At 31.6% G+C, this 19,230-nt stretch overlaps 3 protein-coding genes across 3 annotated transcripts; 2 read left to right on the top strand and 1 right to left on the bottom strand.

Annotated features, from left to right (window-relative positions):
- Positions 1-375: 375 nt before the first annotated feature.
- LOC130895976 (ubinuclein-2) lies at positions 376-10,192 on the top strand. The gene is made up of 12 exons (XM_057803679.1): positions 376-660; positions 2,520-2,630; positions 2,691-2,952; positions 3,038-3,210; positions 3,269-3,542; positions 4,492-4,681; positions 4,874-5,113; positions 6,127-6,210; positions 7,186-8,523; positions 8,618-8,808; positions 8,865-9,261; positions 9,946-10,192. Exons 1-11 carry the CDS (start codon positions 490-492, stop codon positions 9,242-9,244), a joined length of 3,414 nt encoding a protein of 1,137 aa, XP_057659662.1. The 5' UTR covers positions 376-489; the 3' UTR covers positions 9,245-9,261; positions 9,946-10,192.
- Positions 10,193-12,218: 2,026 nt separating this feature from the next.
- Positions 12,219-13,662, bottom strand: LOC130895979 (39S ribosomal protein L19, mitochondrial). Its single transcript, XM_057803682.1, has 6 exons — positions 13,561-13,662; positions 13,295-13,504; positions 13,102-13,235; positions 12,884-13,043; positions 12,651-12,828; positions 12,219-12,564 (listed from the first exon to the last, which is right to left on the bottom strand). The coding sequence occupies exons 1-6, from the start codon at positions 13,604-13,606 to the stop codon at positions 12,438-12,440; spliced, it is 855 nt and encodes a 284-aa protein (XP_057659665.1). The 5' UTR covers positions 13,607-13,662; the 3' UTR covers positions 12,219-12,437.
- A 296-nt stretch (positions 13,663-13,958) lies between these two features.
- On the top strand, positions 13,959-18,867 carry LOC130895978 (cAMP-dependent protein kinase type I regulatory subunit). Its single transcript, XM_057803681.1, has 2 exons — positions 13,959-14,818; positions 16,896-18,867. The coding sequence occupies exons 1-2, from the start codon at positions 14,365-14,367 to the stop codon at positions 17,558-17,560; spliced, it is 1,119 nt and encodes a 372-aa protein (XP_057659664.1). The 5' UTR covers positions 13,959-14,364; the 3' UTR covers positions 17,561-18,867.
- Positions 18,868-19,230: the final 363 nt, after the last annotated feature.

Consider the following 19,230-nt stretch of genomic DNA (forward strand, 5'->3'; position numbering starts at 1 on the left):
ATAGTTTATAAGCCGGCAACCAATATTACTTCACTACTAAATTCAATAACTAATAACTATGCAATACACAATACACGTCTTTGTTTAAATATATAATGTATAATTTTAAATAGTTTTACCCTGATACTTATTTTGTTGAATATTATATACTGTTTTCATATCAATAATTAGAATATAAAATCTTTATTAAAAATATTAAAATAAATAATATGAAATTCATGGTGGTATCTTTCGAAAAAATCGTAAATGTATTGATAGATTTCCGTAATTTTCGTTTGTGCTGCTATCTATTTTACCATAGTCGAACACATCAAAGTTCTATACCTTTTTATACAATTCCTACATTTATATTCATAAAGCCATGCAATGCGCTCGTATATGCGCAAAGCTTCAAATTTGGTATTCGTATGCTTGTTTGAGTGTAGTGTATTTTAAACATGTTGGAGCGAAACCGGGTTGTGTTGTTTTAATGAAAATTTGTAATGAAATATGTCAGACATTAAACGTGTGGCTCTAACGACTCTTGAACCGCAAAAAGTGAATGACAAAGTGATAAAAAAACTGTGTAAAACAGTGAGGATATCTGTGATTTTACCCGAATCCAATGAAGACAACTGCCCTGAATATAACTATAAGGACCAACTAGCTGCTGTTGTAAAGGTAAGTTATGAGAGAAAATGGTCTCGATTTCTGTTTAATTTCGAATAAATACAGTAAAATAAGGTTATTGCTGTAGTTTTTGCAAAGCAAAGGCATCAGGTGACAGCTGTCACGTTAAAAATTCTTGAGGAAGGTTTAGCCCCTTTGCAAAACCTTATTGCAATAACTGATTTTTTAGTATCTTAAAATCCACTTTAATTATCAGCTTAGTATTTACGTCGCCATGTTTAAGTTAGATTTGATTAAAAAAAAACAAAAACGTTGCTTCCGCACAAAGTACATTCTTAAATTCGGATAGATATTTACATTGTTCTTTGGTATAAAAAGATTGTGGTCTACGTGACTATTTTGGACATTGTAGTTTGAAAACCACCTCCCAGGGCTCTTCTGAGAGATCGATCACGTTTATGTCCTTTTATTCCTACCAATCTGGAGTTGATATTGCAACATTTGCATTACCACCTCCAATGAACACTAAGCAACAACAGCACAGACAATTCTTTTTTAGGAAATATTGAAGTGCTTGATTTTTGTAAACGTCGATAATATGACATTATTTATATCATTGCTTTTGATAATTTAATTATAATAAACCATTTTTCCCGACGTTGCCACGTCGTAAAGCCTGCAAACGTGTGAGGACAGACAATTTGGTCATCAGTGTTAAGTGTGTAAGCAAATTTTAATAATTGTGTAATTCTCAATAGTTTCATGAACTTTAGATGCATTTTAATTCATTACATATTCAAATAAAAAGTGGGTTTACCAAATTCGATAAGTTTTAAATAAACATATTAGTTACGTGTACTAATGGTATAATTGATTTATAACTTGTACGTACTGAGATGTTTTAACAGATTTTATTATAATAAGCCGCTCCTTGCTAAAATTCCAATTTGATTAGAAGTTTAAACGAGAGTAGGGAGAAAATAATAAAAATTTAATAATAGACTACCTCCGCTGTTATTATTCAACAATACTTTTGAATAAACCACCATTTGTCCTTATAATTTAAACATCGCTCAAAAGATGTTAGTGTTATAGTTTTTTTTATTTGTAAATTATATTTGGAGACAAATACGTCAAATACCTTGAACACGTCTTGTAAATTCAAACGTGTACTCGTTTACGGCACTAGATAGAAAAATAGAAAAAATCTTATTAGTAACGTTCATTATTACATTATTATTATTTTAGAAAATAATTAATTTGTTTATTTTATTTTATATCCAAAAACTTCGCAAAAACCTCGTCATCGAGATCGGATTTAGGCGCGTTTGTATCAGGCGAACAGAAACACGAGGAGGTTAGAACTTTAACGTCACGCCGCTATCCGGGAGTCATGCACATATGCGAACATAGTCGGCGCTTTGGGTGAAAATAATCTAAAATTATTTTCAATTAAATGTATTTATTAACCCGAATTATATATATATTAAATTTTTTTGTTCCACTTTAGAGTTCGTTAAAAATAGTATATCGTTTAAATTTATAACTAATATGAAAACAAAAATCATTTTGATTACTATATTTTCTAATTTCTTAACTACGTCTATGTTTGGAAATGTTCTAACCTATATTTTCGTTAGATATTCTGAGATGCATTTTAATATTAAATAGTAATAATCAGGCATCAAATGATGTAGGTATTTTGTATATCATATAAATATAAAAGTAATATATTTAACTTGTTTGTTTGATAACGTTGATAAAAATTGAACAATATACGGGGTTATTCGTTATAAATTACTATCTGAATTGATTTGTGTCAAGGATTTTATAGAATTATGATACAAAAACAAATATTTTAACGAAATATTCTTAATAAAGTGTATCAGTGAGATTTAATATACTTTTAGAGGAAAACAAAACCGGTGAAGGACACGAACGGTTTAGAAAATGGACTGGATCCATTCGGTGATAATGATGATGATGTTAGAAGAATTGCTCTTGAAATGGAAGCAAAATATGTGAGTATCGTATATCAATTGGAATGAAACCATTCTGTGTATCATTGAATCTGATTGTAGGGCTCCGGGGTGACAAAGAAAAAGAGGAAAGATAGAAAAGATGATTACGCGGATATTGGTATGGGTTACGACGAATCGGATTCATTTATTGATAATACCGATGGTTACGACGAAATTATACCGAAAAACGTCACTACTCTTCATGGTGGTTTTTACGTAAATTCCGGCGCGCTTGAATTTAAGACTGATGACGAGGCTAGTTCCGACGCCTCCACTTCCGCTTCTTCCTCTTCCGGTACATCTTCTGCGTCGGAAAGTGAGGGTTAGTAAATTTATTTGTTAGATGTTATGTTATACGGTTTTGTGTGATTTTATAGTTTTTTTTTGAAAATATACGAGTTTTACAGGTGAGGATAAACAGAAGAATAAAAATCGTAAGAGGATATTGGAAACTTCAGCTGATAGCGACAGCGACACTGCCAATCCCGCTCAAAAGGAAAAGAAACTCAAAGTACAATCGCCGACGACTTCTATGCAACAAGCCATCAAGAAAAAAATGTTTAGTACAGCAAAAATTCAAGTGAGTTTTCTAATTTTTTTATTTAAATAGTGGAATGTGTTCGATTAATTATTTTCAGGTGAAAAAACGGAAATCTATAGATCCGAATAAGACAGTTAAAGATTTGTTGAGGGAAAAACGCGAAGATCTCAATTTATCCGTACCGGATGAGTTAAAAACAGTGGAGGATACCATCGAAAAGGAATCCTCGAAAGAAAACAAAAAACCCATGAACATAACCAGTGTAACGGATGCCATAGAATCCGTTTTGAAGCAGGTGGTAGAAGATTTCGATACCAAGCAAAATAAATCGCCGGCTGAGGATAATGTAAATAATACACAAAATAAAATCGGTAAGTTTTCTAAAAAATGTCATTTTTCAAAAAAAAGTTATTGGACCATTTTGTCGCGCTTTACAAATTTTTTAAGTTATAATTTATTTACTATATCAAATGATATAAATACATTTAGGGCTATAATTTCCATTTTTTCACCAATTTTCTAAATTCTGGGGGCTAAAATCCAATTCATATATGTTTTCAAACTAATTTACAATATTTTATTAAATTTTGCGTACCGGGTGCGCTACAACTGCGCTTAAAAATCACTTTTTATAGTCCTTCAAGTCGGGTATTAACCAGCGGCTCGAAGGACCAAACATGGTGCATTTGGGAGTGTGAAAGCAACCTAATAGTTCCGGACAATCAATTTTATTACTTTATTCATCCAATAAAATGATAAAAACTCATTGAGGGCGATAAAAATACCTAAGTGTTCACATATTTTCCAATTTTTTCATCAATTTTCCAAATTCTTTTCGAGCCAGGTATTAACTAGCGATTTAAGGATGATTCGAAGTGCAATTGTGGGTGTGTAAATTGCCCAGAAGTTCATGGAATATATAAAAAATATTATAAATTGATTTAAGTTGTTAATATCAAATCGATTCATCCAGAATTGCAAGAAAACTTTTTTTAAACTCGTAATTTCCTCAAATTTCTCATTTTTTAATAATCATCAAGTTCTGTAGGCTTAATTTGGTGTTTACTACGATTACACCGATACAATTACACAATCTGGTCCTTCGAGCCGGGTCGAAGGACCAACCTAACCTCATTTTTCACATTTCTTCAATTTCTATATTAATTACGAAGTGTAGCGACGTTGTTTACATATGATCTGATATTATACTGTCAACTCAATTACCGTATCTCATTAAAACTTAATCTGAAACGTATATTGTTTTAAAATTGCGATGTTACCAATAGTTCGATGAAAAAAATCTTGGATATGTCGTTTTAGATACTCAATTGAAAGATAAAGACAAACCGACTTTGAGTAGGTTAGAAAAGGAAGAAATAGTGAAGTTACCAGAAAATTTACCGGGGGATATCGACGGTATACTTACGAAATTAAAAGAAGCCGCCATTAATTATAAAGGAGAAGGGAAGAAGGCGTTTTTTACGCAAGAAGTCAATGGGTTATTACTGAAGTAAGAAAATTACAATTTCTATGATTTTTTCTTTCAGTTGGAGACGACAATTTAATAGAACAAAAATTAGTGGCAGAATATTTCTTAATACCCTCGTAAAAGACATCAATAATTATTTGAGTGCTGGTTATTTTTCTGTATAATTTTTCGATTATTTCGTCGTTTATATTTGTGGATTTTTTTTGTTTTCAGTTTGGAAAAGAAGAGTAGAATCATATCCAAATCGTCGAGAGTGAAAGTTTACGAACACCTCGCGCAGTACGTGAATTGCACTAAAGACACGTTAATAAGAAGGGCGAGGGTGTTGGATTTGGAGGATAACGAAAGACGGTTGAGAAATTTGAAGACGAAATTGAAGGATTGCATCGATACCATCATGCCTGCTTTGGAGGAGAACTTCCGGCAGGAGAGTCAGAAAGTGATGGAGAAAAAGTAAGTTTTTTCACTGAATTTGTATTCTTTTCTTGTTTCGTTTGATTAGATTTCTACTTATCGATTTATTTTAATGAGACAATGAAAAACAAAATCACCAATCTATTCTGTAGAACTATTTTTATTACATTAAAAAAACCATAGAAATATAAGGGTTCGTTTGGTGCTGTTTGGAGGTGATTTATAGGAAAAAAATGATTGGAAAATCATTGTAAAGTCAATTTTCTCGAATGAAGAAGAATAAAAAGGATTTTCGTCCTAAAATTAGGGAATTGATTGTTTTTTTGTTGCGGTTATTCCATAGAACTGATTTTTATCAAATAAAATGAAACCACAGAACTAAACGAGCTCGTTTAAAGTGTTTTGTAGGTGAATTATGAGAAAAAATTACTGAAAAGTATTAGATATAAAAAGCAGAAAAGGATTTTTGTCCTCAAAATGAGGATTTATCTGTTTTTGTTACAGTTATTCCATAAAACTATTTGTTACCATATATTTTGGAACCATAGAACTATAAGGGTTCGTTTGGTGTTGTTTGGAGGTGAAATACTAGAAAAATCAATGGAAATTTATCGAAAAGTAAAGTAAAAACTGAAAAGGATTTTTGTCCTTTAACAAGGAAATTATTTACTTCCTGTCAAGTGATCCCATTTTTATCTAATAACGTGAAACCACAGAACTATACGTGTTCCTTAGGCGTTGTCCCACAAATAAACGGGCTCAAAACATATAAATACGATATAAATGATATCGGCAAAATCAGATTTAAGTAACAGAAAAACATCACCTGATATCAGATCTGGAAAATAAGTAATTGTTTTACAAATTTCACTAATTTTCGCGACTGAAATGTGAGAAAATGCGTTGTTCCTGTGGAAAAACTACGTTTTCTTGTTCATATCTGATTATTACTTGCGATTTTGTCGTTTAACTGTTCCAAGTAACGATTAATAATTTTTAAACGACCCTCGTATATTATTTTTCTTGAATTAAATATCGTTTTACGGGTACAGGTTTTCTAAGGAGAACGAGAATGATGAAGAATGGAAAAATCTCAAATTACCCAAGAGGAAATTCCGTTGGAACGAAGAAACTAAGTAAGTTAAAAAAAATGATCATATCAGTTTTTCAATCCCACTGCCATCTTTCTATTTTAGTTTGTACTAAAAATATATAATTCGACATAATATACAGATTTCTATAATGTACTTTGACAGTTTTATGATTTAATCATCGATTAATAGAGGGCATTAGAATTAGAATCGATTTTTTGGTAATCGAATGTTTTTTATGACGATATACAGGGTACAAAATAATCCATAGAAAAACGTTTATATAAATTAGAAGTTCTTCAATTTATTTACTGTATTTTTGACTTTAAATGAAATTTGAAAACATTTCCAGCGCCATCTATTTAAGCTGGTCTATATTAAAAATATAAAATTCGACATAATTTACAGATTTCTGTAATGTACTTTGACATTTTCATTATTTAATCATCGGAAATTGGAACAAAAACTAATTTTACTTCGATATTTTGGAAATTAAATTAATTTTTTTCAGTATATAAAGTACAAAATAATTCATAGGTAAATAAATATGAAAAAGAGGTTGTTCTATTTCGCCTATTGATACGAGTTTAAAGTATTGTCTAATAGATGGCGTTATTGAAGTTTACACTCAATTTGATGATGGCTTGATTGCATTTTCCACTTTTTTCTTGATTTTTCCGAGAATTTTCATTTATTTGTGTCTAGAACTAGTTAATAACGCCATTTGTATAGTAAACCGAAATAGGCCTCGCGCAATCCTTATGGAAATTGATTTTTGGCCAATTTTTATGAAACTCAATGGCTATGAAACCCCTAAATCTCCTTGAAACTCCCCCTTAAGAGTCTGAAGGAACCATTTCCGGACACTTCCTTCTAGAGTACCCTCGAAAGTTATAGTATTGAGGGGGTCGGAGAGGTTTTGTACCATATTCAGGTTGAAATCCAATTTCCATGAGAAGCGATGTTTTTTTCAGTCGCACGTTATAATTTTCCATATAATTATCGATTTTCCAATTTCAGGAAACATTTAAAAGATGTCGTTAGTGTTAAAAAACGTTGTCTCGTCCTGGAAGGTAACAAGGCTAGTTTATTAGAAGAACAACTGGTCGATTACCTTAGAAAGGACATCTTACCACTGTGGCCGGAAAATTGGATGTATATAAACAACATCAAGAAGATACTCAATAGTATGCAGGGTCATTCGAGATCTTCTTCTTCATCGAATCCTTCGAACGTCAGCGTCGATTCATCGAAACATTCCAATATTTCCATAACGCCAATCACCAACGGGAAAAACGATGCGGATAAAACCGAAATTACGAATAGTATCACCGTCACCAAAGTCGTTAACAACAACGAAATCGTTTTAGATAACAAAAAAATCGACGATACTGAAGAACAATCGAAATCGAACGAGAGCCAATCGAAAATCGATTCGAACGACGAAGTTTTTAAACCGTATGCAGAAATGAAAAAAATCTACGCGAAAACACACGAAATGTTCAAACCGTACGCCGACGAAATTAAACCGGAAAAAAAATTCGAAAATAACAAGGAAATTGTCCCCCAATATATGGAAAAAGAAAAAACCTCGGAAAACATCCGATCAAACAAACAAGATTTTGAAGAAAAAGAAAAATACCCCGGAAAATCTTATCACAATAAGGACAAACATCATCATTACCACGACAAAAATAAACACCATCACCACCACCACCATCACCACCTCGACAAAGACAAACGTTCTTATACGGATAAAGATGTATCGAGTAAATACGTCGGTCATAACTACGGAGAAAAACTAAAACACCCCGATTATACTTATAATACCGAAAAGGAAAAACCCCATTCGTATACCGATAAACAAAACCGTCAAACTTACCCCGATAAAGAAAAACCCGAAGAGAAACCGATCAACCGTCAAGAAGTAATCACCCCCCCGATAGATCTCGTCCGGCACGTGGAAAAAACGTCGAAATCTATGGAAAAACCGATCGTCTCGTCGAAACCTATAGAGAAACCGATCGTCTCGTCGAAACCTATGGAAAAACCGATTGTTTCGTCGAAATGCGTGGAAAAACCGACGGATTTATCGAAATTTCAAATGTTCAAACCCTATTCGGATACGCCGAAATCCGTAGCTATGGACGATTTGACCGTTTATCAATCGAAAGATGTGAATTGCTACAAACCGTTACAAGATGAAAAATATCATTCGAACGTTACCGTATCTCAGGATTTGACTAATAAATTTAACGTTCCTGTTGGCGATTTCGTATCGACGAGATGCGACGTTTCGGCTACGAAACATCGAACCGCCAACGCCGCCGCGCATTGTTATCAAAGTGGAAATAATGTGTGAGTAAATAATTAAATTTAAACCGATAAAATTGCAAGATTTTCCAAAATGATTCCGAAAAACAACTAAATAGTTTTTTATCTAATTTTTTAGTAACGATCTATCTTCAATGTTGGACGATAGCGGCGTAATAGTTAAAAATCTTCCGACTAGAGAAGAAAAAAAAGAAAATCCCCCGACTGTGATACCGACAACATCTCACTGCCAAGGCGTTAAAAAAAAATTATTAGAAACGTACTCTAGAAATCCCAACGATATCAATTCATCAAATCATTATTCGCCCGGTAAGTCACGTGGTTGTTGTTTTTTTTTTTGTTGTATATAATTTTTTTCGTTCCAGTATTCCCCGTACACCAAGATTACGTACCGCACACTCCTCTAGTCACTTCGAAATCGGACGGAGACGGTCAGAAAGACATCCAGATGGTTATGGAGAACTTGAAAGCTTTACAAAAATTGGCGTGTTCGCCAGTAAAAAACGACAATTCGTCGAATTCGCCCGTTTCTGTTATAGCTTACAACAAAAGTTTTTCCAGTTCGAAAACCACATCGAATCACAGTCACGGCGGTAGGAACGACGTTAATAGTAGAGGCGGCGGTGCAGGAGGAGGAGGAGGCGGCGATTTCGCGTCCGGTTTCCAAGACGAATTCCAAAAGGCTTTTATCAATTCGTTACAACAAATGGCCGCGAATAAATCGAGTTATAATAACGGTAGTTAGTCCATGTCATTTTAGAGGTGAGCAGATTTTTTTTTTCTAAAGGAGAAAAATATTTTCTTTGAAATTATAATTTTTTTTCTTCAAAATCTCATGTTCACACGTAGAAAAACGAAGATTGTACTTATTGTTCGTCTTTTTAACTTTCCCTCGTATAACTCTAACTCACTTGACGCTGCTTTGTATAGTTTTCGTTATTGAAACTTTAAAATCGTCAAAATTCTGTTTGCAATTTTTCAATTTCCTCATATAATTCGAACCAATCGATTTTTTTAACCGTTCTCTTGATATTTCTCAACTGTCTCGTATAATTTTATCTTTTTTTTTTTCGTTCAAAACTTACTTATTGAAACCTTAAACCTGGCCAAAAATGTTTTTCCCATATCTTACCCTCGTATAACGCTGATTATCGAAAGCATTTGATCATTTCCCTCGTACAAAGAATCATCGACTACTCGTTGGTCAGTTGATTTTGAGGTCCCCTCGTATAATCACTTTTATGAGATTCAATGCGAAGCGTCGCCATCTTGTTGACATTATATTATCATGTGATGCTCCAATTAGATCAATCGAAAGTACCTTTTAAGTACTGTGGTTCAAGGGACCCAAAATGCTGATCAACCTTTTATTCAAATCTCAATTGTTATATAAAGAATGTCCCAAATTTTGCTATTTTTTTACCCCCGCATTGGTTTTTTTTACAGCATGGTCAGCGTATTGTGGAGTGATTAATTTTATAATATATTGTAAATAAATAAGTAAACTGCCCGAAAGAGAAAAAATTATTATGAAATCTAAGATATAATTATTGTAATTATCCATTTTTTTTTTTTTCAATTTGTACATTAAAAAGTTTCACATAATTTTTATCAATTCATTGTATTTATTTTATTCGGCATGTAAATTGAAACTGTGTTGTACTTTTTAAATATATTTTTTAAATAGATAAAACTTTTTAATAATCATCATTTTTTTCGTCAAAATCCATATCGCAGACCCAATCAATCTATTGAACACTTGCATTTGAAACCTTCTGATTTTCACTACTTCTCATCTCCGCCCGAATGATTCGACTATTCTTATTAACTCGTACAATACTGGCGCCATTTTTTTGGCAGAGGCTCATATGACAACTATTGATCTCAAGGTTAATATCTTAATTCCTCGTATAATTGGACCCCTGACATCATTGACTCATTATTTCATTTCTTTTTAACATCACTCGTATAACTCTCCTCGTATAATTTTAGCCATTGACCATGGAATAATTTGACACTTCTTATTAACTATCCCTCGTACAATACCTCATATTACCATCCACGAGCTTCGTACGAAGTGCCGCCATTTTATATGACAACTATTAATATCAAGGTTACACATTATTTCATTCCTTTTATACGCCCCTCGTATAACTCACACGGATGGAATGTTTTATTGATTATTCATTAAGTAATTAAATTTCCCCCCGTATAATTTTAGCCATTGAAAATTAAAATAATTTGACAGTTCTTGTGTGACAAAATCTTCAGTGACAACTATTATTATCAAGGGCAACTTTTCTATTCTACAGCTGTCAAAGTATATTGACATTTACTCTAATCTTACATTAGGTGTGATAAATATTTGTCAAAAGAGGAAAAATAGTAGAATAAGTAAAATGAAGTGTCCATAATATTTTATTCAAATATGTAGTAAAAAGAACGTGGAAAGCGAAAGAAAATCCTACAAAACATTTGTTAATACTGAAATTCAAATTCTAGTTAATCTTCGCATTTATTACAACGTGAATCGACGCGGTTAAATTTTATATAAAAAAATAAACAGTGTTTGCAATATTTACATTTTTTATTTAACCTTCGACGTAATTTTTGCGAATTCGTTGTTGAGTAAGAATTTGAGCGCGTTTGTATCAGGCGACCAGAAACGTGAAATGGTAACAAAGTTTACAATCATCGCGTGAAGTGAAAATTACCATCAATTATTCACGTTGATTTTTATTTTATTGGTATTTTATACAAAAACATTTAATACATCATATTATTTTTACCAAAATACGAAAATTCATAAAAATAAATGAATTATCATCGAGTACTGAAATTTTCTGGTAAAAAAGTTTATAGATGCTAATAATTTCCAAAATTACAAAGTTTTTATCTTTTTCACGTTGAATTGTCCTAAATTTGTTTTGAAATAGTTATTATAAGTGTTTTTTTGATAATTATTTATTATAAAAATAAATAATAACTTTGAAACGTTTGTCTACTACATGGCGTCAAATGAAAATATAAATTTACCTAAAAAACTTAAGATAGAATCTGGACTGAAATGAACTTTGTTTTTGCAAATTACAGAAGCACATACTAAAATGGTTTATATTTTACACAATATTCCACAACAATACTATTTAATAAACGAATAAATTAAAAATATATTGGTACAGACACTCAAAATGGCCGGTTCACTACATTGGCAATGCTGTAATAATCCCGTCGACCGAAACATCGGAAATGCGTTAATAAAAGTGTAACGTTGCCAAATTTATAATTATACCTAGAATGTTAATATTTTGATTTAAAATAATATCGAGTTTTAAAAAAAATTTTCACTTATATTGAGAAATTGTGTGAATTTTTTGATTTAAAATAAAGTTGTTATTAAAATAATTTGAAATTAGCGTTACAGGATAGTACCAAATTGCATTATTTGAAAAAAAATTTTTCTAAAGAATTTATACAGACAGATACAACTGGAAAATACGCGATAATACGAAGTAAAGGAAAATGTTTGATGTAATAATTTTCGACATAAAAATGTGAAGAATTTGATATTTTGTTGCAACTTTAGTAGAATTTGATATATTCTTTTAAATAAAATATGTATTTTTTTGTCTAACTTGATTTTTGAACCCATTTATATTAGTTACTAGTTTATTGGGAAATTCAATAAAGTATTGTTTCAAAAAAAAAAACGCAAAATAATCAATTCAAAAAAAATGTTATTTCAACTGTTTTTAACAAAAAAAAACTACTTTTAACTAAATAAACCCCAATTTATAAAAATAGTATATGGGACAAACATCTCAATATGTTTAAGAAGGAATTAAGAACCATATATTAAAACACATCCATATTTGATTTTTATTATCGAATTTTATTTAATAATAGGTATATTATTAAAATTGAATGAAAAAAAATTTTTAGGCTAATTTCATTGGTCTAACAAACACTCTCTTCTTCATTTTCTTTCCTTGTACTTGAAGTTTTTGCAGTTTTGGCTCGATTTCACTATATATTTCATACTGTTCTTCTTCAGGAATAGTTCTCCTGAAAAACAAAGTTAATAAAAAAACAAGAGCTGTACACAAAGTAGTCCTACTTTCTGAATTCCCGTTGTAAAAAAATATACTCACATATATTCTTTCATTAAATCGTATTTTTCCCATGGAGTAGCAACTTTTTTGGCCTTTTCATAGTATTTTTCCGGCAATTCTAAATCTTGGATACCCCAAAGGTTTTTCCTTTCCCATTTTTCCAACCATGGTCTCGGTTTTAGTTTCACTTTTGTTTTATTAATAGGAATAGGAGAACCTAAAAAATAACTAAATAAAAATTGAATACATTCACATTAATTATAAATTATTACCTTCTGGTAATATTTCCACCTCCATGTTTGGATCGAACGTAGAATATTCTGGTAGGGCGTCTCTTAAGTAAAAAAGTTCGTTATCTACGCGTCTTTCTAATCTTAATATTTCTATTTTTTGTATAGAAGGATCATAAAGTTTATAAAGTATCTCAACTCCCTAAAAAATTATTTTACATAACGTTTTCTATATAAATAATACTATAAAAGTTATTAACCTGATGATCAATAACATTTCTGAGAATAAATTCTGCTCTTAATCCACATCCTCTTCTTTGTATGCAAATTCCAACAAATCTGTGAGGTTTACCAGGAGAGTGTTCATCCGATGATTCAACTGCCATAATTGTACCTAATAATAAAAATTCAATCACTTACCTGTAATCCTTCATTATTAACATAAATAATTACCAACATAAAATTCGGGAATGTTAATAATAGCTCTTCTAGCTAACATATCGTGTCTTTCCAGTTTTTCCCGTAAAGCATTTCTGAATTCAATTTTAGGATCGGGTAAGAATTCGGGATAAATGTGTCTATATTCTAATACTTCTTTACGTAAGTTGTTTCCATTTACTTGGATTGGGGTAGTTTTGACTGCACTTGAATATTTTCTAAAGCCTGTAAATACATATTTCAATGTTGTTTAAATTGACACGTATTTATATACTACTAACTATTGAGTTTCGTCGGAAAATTTTTAGTACAATATCTACAAAACATTATTTAAAAATCTTAAACGATCACTACGAAATAAGCTGAATTCTTCTTCTTTTTTATTTGACATTTTTAGTGTTGAAAATATTTTGTTAGGCATATATATGTCTACAATTCGAAATGCCGATGATAATGACGTCATGAATTAATGCTATAATAAACTACAATTATTATTCATCAATTAATGACGTCATAGTAGTTACCCGTTATGATATATTTCAAACTAACTATTCAAATAATATTTATTGATTCCTAATTCATCTATATACATTAGAAATTTAAATAAAAAATTACGAATTTCGCGAAAATTTGACTTATTTCACTATAGTAGCAGTAATTTGTTGATATTGAAATGCGCATGTTTATAATTATATGTGGGTGTGGGCATTGTCTACTATAAATCGATCGATAAATAAATGAAATATAGTATATCGATTATCATGATTTGTTGTAATATTTTGAAATTAGTTTTATATATTCCTATTTTAATATAAATATAAATAATGATAGCTTCAAAACTATCACTTATATTTTATATTTAAAAATTTGTTTATAAAATATTAATAATAATCGAAATAAAGAATCGACTAGTGTTTGTTACAGTGATCCACAGTTGTCATTTTTATTTAAATTGACATTGACAAATATAGGCTCGTCCTTATGTGAAAAAATAAATCCATAATACTATCAAAACGTTTAAAATATACGTAAATATCTAGTGATTCAACAGTGCGGTATAAAAAACATTTTAAAAATATAAAATAATGACAACAAATGTCGACGAAGAACAAGCGCTTCGTGAATGCGAGGCATATGTTCAAGCTCACAACATCCAGCAAATTCTCAAGGATTGCATCGTTCAGTTATGTGTAAACCGTCCGTCGAATCCCATTTCATTTCTGAAAGAACATTTTCAAAAATTAGAACGAGAACAAGCTTTAGACGCTAAACAACAAGCCATGTCTCCTGAAGATACAGAGGATCTTTCTCCGCTACCAGCTCTTACCCAACAGCCAGTTCGACGTCGGGGAGGAATTTCCGCAGAACCAGTTTCGGAAGAAGACGCTACGAGCTATGTGAAAAAAGTCGTACCTAAAGATTACAAGACCATGGCTGCTCTTTCAAAGGCAATTGCAAAGAATGTTCTTTTTTCGCATTTGGACGAAAACGAGAGATCCGATATATTCGATGCTATGTTTCCAGTTAACTGTCTTCCAGGTAAATATCGTTATTTTATATAAATATCATAAGTAGGTCAAATTAAATGTCTAAATATATCATTCGAAAGTATTTGTTAATTTCAATTTTTATACCTTCTTTCAAACATTCCATGAATTGTTTGGTTAGTTGTACAAAGTCCTTTATCCCAAGTGTTTTAGGAATTGTATAGTTGAGTATTGCATACATTTTTTTGTGTAATTATGTGATTTTTTTCAAGAACTCCGATTTGTTCAACTGAATTTGAAAGTATGCTTTTCAGAGTCTCTGAAAAATCATCTTTAGGCGCTTTGGATGTTCTTGTAAGGAAGTTGAATATACAATAATGTTGTCTAAGTATACTAGGCATATCTCATTTTGTACACTTCTTAGTATATTCTCGGCTACACATTGGAAGGATGCTGACGCATTTTTTAATCCAAAAGGCGTGTACAAGAAGTCCTTATGGTAATTTTTAGTGTTAAATGCTGTTTTTTTGGTCTTTTCCTTCCATCTCGAATAAGTACGAAGAGTACCTACAATTGAAGGAAAACTTGAATTCCTATTAATGTTTTTGTGGGGAAATTATATTTTCCAAAAATAAAAAGTGTGTTCTGTCGCGATTTTCTTAGTTCTGAATTCATAAAACTAATTTATTGATACATTTTTTTTGTGAGAGGGTTCTAAGGGCTAAAATATGTACATGAAAATGAAAGAAAAATCAACCCTTCGATAAAATCGATGATAAACTGGTGTTTTATGAACATTACAGGATTCAGAAAATCTCTATAGGACTCATTATTGTAAAATGTCAATGGGAATTCAAGGATTTTTCCAGGAAGTACTTTCTAAGTACTCCAAATGGGAAGAATCTGAAAATCTTGGATAATCATTGGCCCAATCCCCTAGGTGAATTTTGACGCCTTATAATATTAGAAACTATCATTTTTTTAAATTTGATTATCAAGTTCTTGTTTATGTACTTATAAAAAATACACTGCCGAGCTATTTATTTTAATAAATTTCAATTTTTTTGGTTTTTTTGTTTGGTTTTACCATAGTTTCTTATCTGATTGCTTGCATAATCAGCATATTTTTCGTTTCTGTCGTTTTATCTGTGTATTGCAAATTGTGTAGCATTATCCTGGCTTAGCACACTGGTGTCTTGGTTTGAATCAACTGAACTGCCTCAATAAACTCGCCCAACACTACCATCAATACCAATCTTGAAAACATTTGGGTGTGGGGTGGAAGCAATCTGATTGAATTAAATGCAGCAAAGACCCATGTTCGCTCAGGATTTGGTCTTGTTTGGACATAAAATATCATCTTCTCGGTGTTGAGGTTAGGCCTGGTATAGCCTCATGGTTGAATTAGCTCTCTTTAAGACCCAAAGTATTGCACTCACTTATGGAGCTCGGCTCCCAAGCATACCCTGATGATGCTCTATTCAATACAGAAGAGAGCTATTCGACTTAATAGGCTATCCAGAGCTGACTGATGGATTATCTCTTGATCAAGAGATATTCTGTTTTATGGGTTCAGATGGTCTTTTAAGAGTGTGGTGACAAGAAGGCGAGAGATAAGCTTCATTAGATAGAGGATCAGAATTATGGTATGGGACGTTGACTGTGTTCAGATACTTGATAGAGGTTTTGGAAGACCATGTTGTACTATTCAGAAGAAGACGTAACTTTTATGCATGATAATGCACGTCCTCAAGCTGCTCTGGGAGTTATCCAGTACCTTGACGAGGTTCAAATGATGCCCTGCTTGAATTCCAGATATGAATCTAATTGATATGAGATGGGGAGACATTTACATGTACCAGTACCTAGAAATTCTAGAGAAATTAGCGATATATTGGTACAGGAATGGGAGTTTTATGTAGTATATGATCCAAAGTATGTCTCGTCGTTTGTAAGCTGTTATGATTACCAGATGAGGGAATAATCACTTTTGAAAGCTTTTTGTTTAATAAAAAATCATAGTAAAGTTAAATTGTCCCTTACATTCAATAAACAATTGTATGTTCAGCAGTGTATTTATATTATTGACTAAATTTTTGTGAATGAATGTGGTTTTAATAAATTTTTAGGTGAATCTATAATACAACAAGGAGATGAAGGGGATAATTTTTACGTAATAGATCAAGGTGAAGTGGAAGTATACGTAAACAATGAACTAGTAACTACAATAAGCGAAGGAGGCAGTTTCGGTGAATTAGCTCTGATTTACGGTACCCCGAGAGCAGCTACGGTGAAAGCTAAAACGGACGTGAAACTTTGGGGAATCGATAGAGATTCCTACAGAAGAATCTTGATGGGTTCGACTATCCGTAAAAGAAAAATGTACGAGGAATTTTTATCGCGCGTTTCAATATTAGAAAATTTGGATAAATGGGAACGTCTTACCGTAGCGGACGCTTTGGAAACCGTCAGTTTTGAAGATAATGAAACTATAGTGCAACAAGGAGAACGCGGCGACGATTTTTACATAATAGTCGAAGGTACCGCCGTGGTTAAACAAAGCAGAATCGACGGTGAGGAACCCACGGAAGTCGGTAGATTAGGACCGAGCGATTATTTCGGGGAGATTGCTCTGCTATTGGACCGACCTAGGGCCGCTACGGTCGTAGCCAGCGGGCCCCTCAAATGTGTCAAATTAGATAGGGCTAGATTCGAACGAGTTTTGGGACTTTGCGCCGATATTTTGAAAAGAAATATTACTCAGTATAACAGTTACGTTTCGTTATCCGTTTAACGGCTACAAAGTTTTGGATCGTGTTTGTTCGAGACCGTTTGGCAGGCTTACAAGAAAGGTGTTGAGTGATTGCGAAATTAGTGACTTTATTAAAATTTTCTGACTGTTTCGGTGGAAATTTTTACAGTTTAAGTGTCCCTTATAATGTTATAGTCGTAAATTAAAAGTTTTATCGAGTAAGTATTTAGAAATATTTAAAAGAAAAATGTTGGTAATGGTGAAAATTGATTTTGAATTGGTTGCTTGCATTTTTTTCACTTTGGAATATATTAATTTTCCATAAAAATGAATCACAACTTTTAAAATAACCAAAAAACGTTTTGATTTTTTTTTCGTTTCCAATTTCTGACGAGTGTTTCGGATGAATTCTTCTTTTTTTGCATCGTAATCTGTCGTTGAAATTGATCAGCTATTGGTTAGTTTTTTCATTTCCTTTTATTTTTTTTTTATATATATATACGTGAACATAAACAGTATAACCTGCGATTTTCGGGAATTGATAGTATTTAAATCACTGTTTGAATGAATTTTAAATTAACCATAAAATTATGTTTTTCCCTCGTCTTCGTCAGTTAATTACAAACGTTTCTAATCAATTCTAGTTCATCTTCATGTTTATAAATTGTTTATATCGAGATTTTTTGTCTTATTTCAAAATAATTTTCGATATTTTTACACCAAAAATCGTTTTAAAAACGAGATATTGGAATTTATTGAGATTAAAATAATTAAAGCACCAACTATGTTATTATATATGTCACTAATAATCAAAATCTGTCATTTCTAGTGCCAATAAGTATATAATTACAAAAAAATGATATATAGATTTCATTTTTTTTAGTCAATAGTAGATGGTTTTTCTCGGAAATATTGACTACAAATTCCAATATGGTGCTTCCATGATAAAACGAAAAAAAAATAAAAAATCGTGTAACCATTTGATGGTTTCAAAATTTCCGAGATTAAAATTAGGATATTTCAAGCAATTGCCTGTATATTCAAATGTAATTTAATCAAATTAAACCTTATTAACGGATTCGAGGAATTTTTTATTAATATAAGGATTGCGAGCCTGCGAAACAGTTTTGAGATAAAGATGCGAGCCAAAACAAACATTCATATATTATATTACGAATTAATGTTGCTTATCATTAACTTATTCGCCTTTGCTTTCATTAAAAGCTGGTACCACGAAAACGGAATAATTAATCTTTAAAAAAGTTGGTACTTTTGATGTCTTCTTGTCTGCTACATGGATAATATTTTTGTTTATTGTATATATCTTCCATTAAAGAAATAATTGGTAATTGTAGTTTTAATAACAACCCCCTCCCCCTGCCCCCTTTCTCCAACTCATAGCAGCGAGATTATTTTGGGCGCTGACGATCCAAAATTAATTTCAAAATAACCACAGAAAAACTTTTTACCACACTTTTAGGGTAAACTAACCAACATGGCAACACTGCAATTTATTAACGAGGTCCTATATTATTCAATATTAAAATTAACTGTAATTTCAGTATACTCCTGCTCCCACCATAATTATTTACGAATTTTTGTTAAATTTCTTTTTTTTTTTTCATTAAAATTTCCATGATGTTTCGTGGATTTTTTCTTCTGAATAATTGCCAGTAATAAAAATTACGAATCGAGGTTAGTTTTGAATCAAT

The sequence above is a fragment of the Diorhabda carinulata genome, chromosome 6 (genome assembly GCF_026250575.1).
Source record: "Diorhabda carinulata isolate Delta chromosome 6, icDioCari1.1, whole genome shotgun sequence".
NCBI lineage: Eukaryota > Metazoa > Arthropoda > Insecta > Coleoptera > Chrysomelidae > Diorhabda > Diorhabda carinulata.

Bases quoted from the DNA above. Each gene is read 5' to 3' on its own strand.
- LOC130895976 (XM_057803679.1), top strand. From the start codon at position 490: ATGTCAGACATTAAACGTGTGGCTCTAACGACTCTTGAACCGCAAAAA. The intron at 3,211-3,268 runs GTGAGTTTTCTA...AATTATTTTCAG, and splicing joins TTAGTACAGCAAAAATTCAA to GTGAAAAAACGGAAATCTAT. The intron at 3,543-4,491 runs GTAAGTTTTCTA...ATGTCGTTTTAG, and splicing joins TAATACACAAAATAAAATCG to ATACTCAATTGAAAGATAAA.
- LOC130895979 (XM_057803682.1), bottom strand. From the start codon at position 13,606: ATGTTTTGTAGATATTGTACTAAAAATTTTCCGACGAAACTCAATA. The intron at 13,505-13,560 runs GTTAGTAGTATA...ATGTATTTACAG, and splicing joins TTTTCCGACGAAACTCAATA to GCTTTAGAAAATATTCAAGT. The intron at 13,044-13,101 runs GTTAATAACTTT...ATAATTTTTTAG, and splicing joins GAAATGTTATTGATCATCAG to GGAGTTGAGATACTTTATAA.
- LOC130895978 (XM_057803681.1), top strand. From the start codon at position 14,365: ATGACAACAAATGTCGACGAAGAACAAGCGCTTCGTGAATGCGAGGCA. The intron at 14,819-16,895 runs GTAAATATCGTT...ATAAATTTTTAG, and splicing joins TCCAGTTAACTGTCTTCCAG to GTGAATCTATAATACAACAA.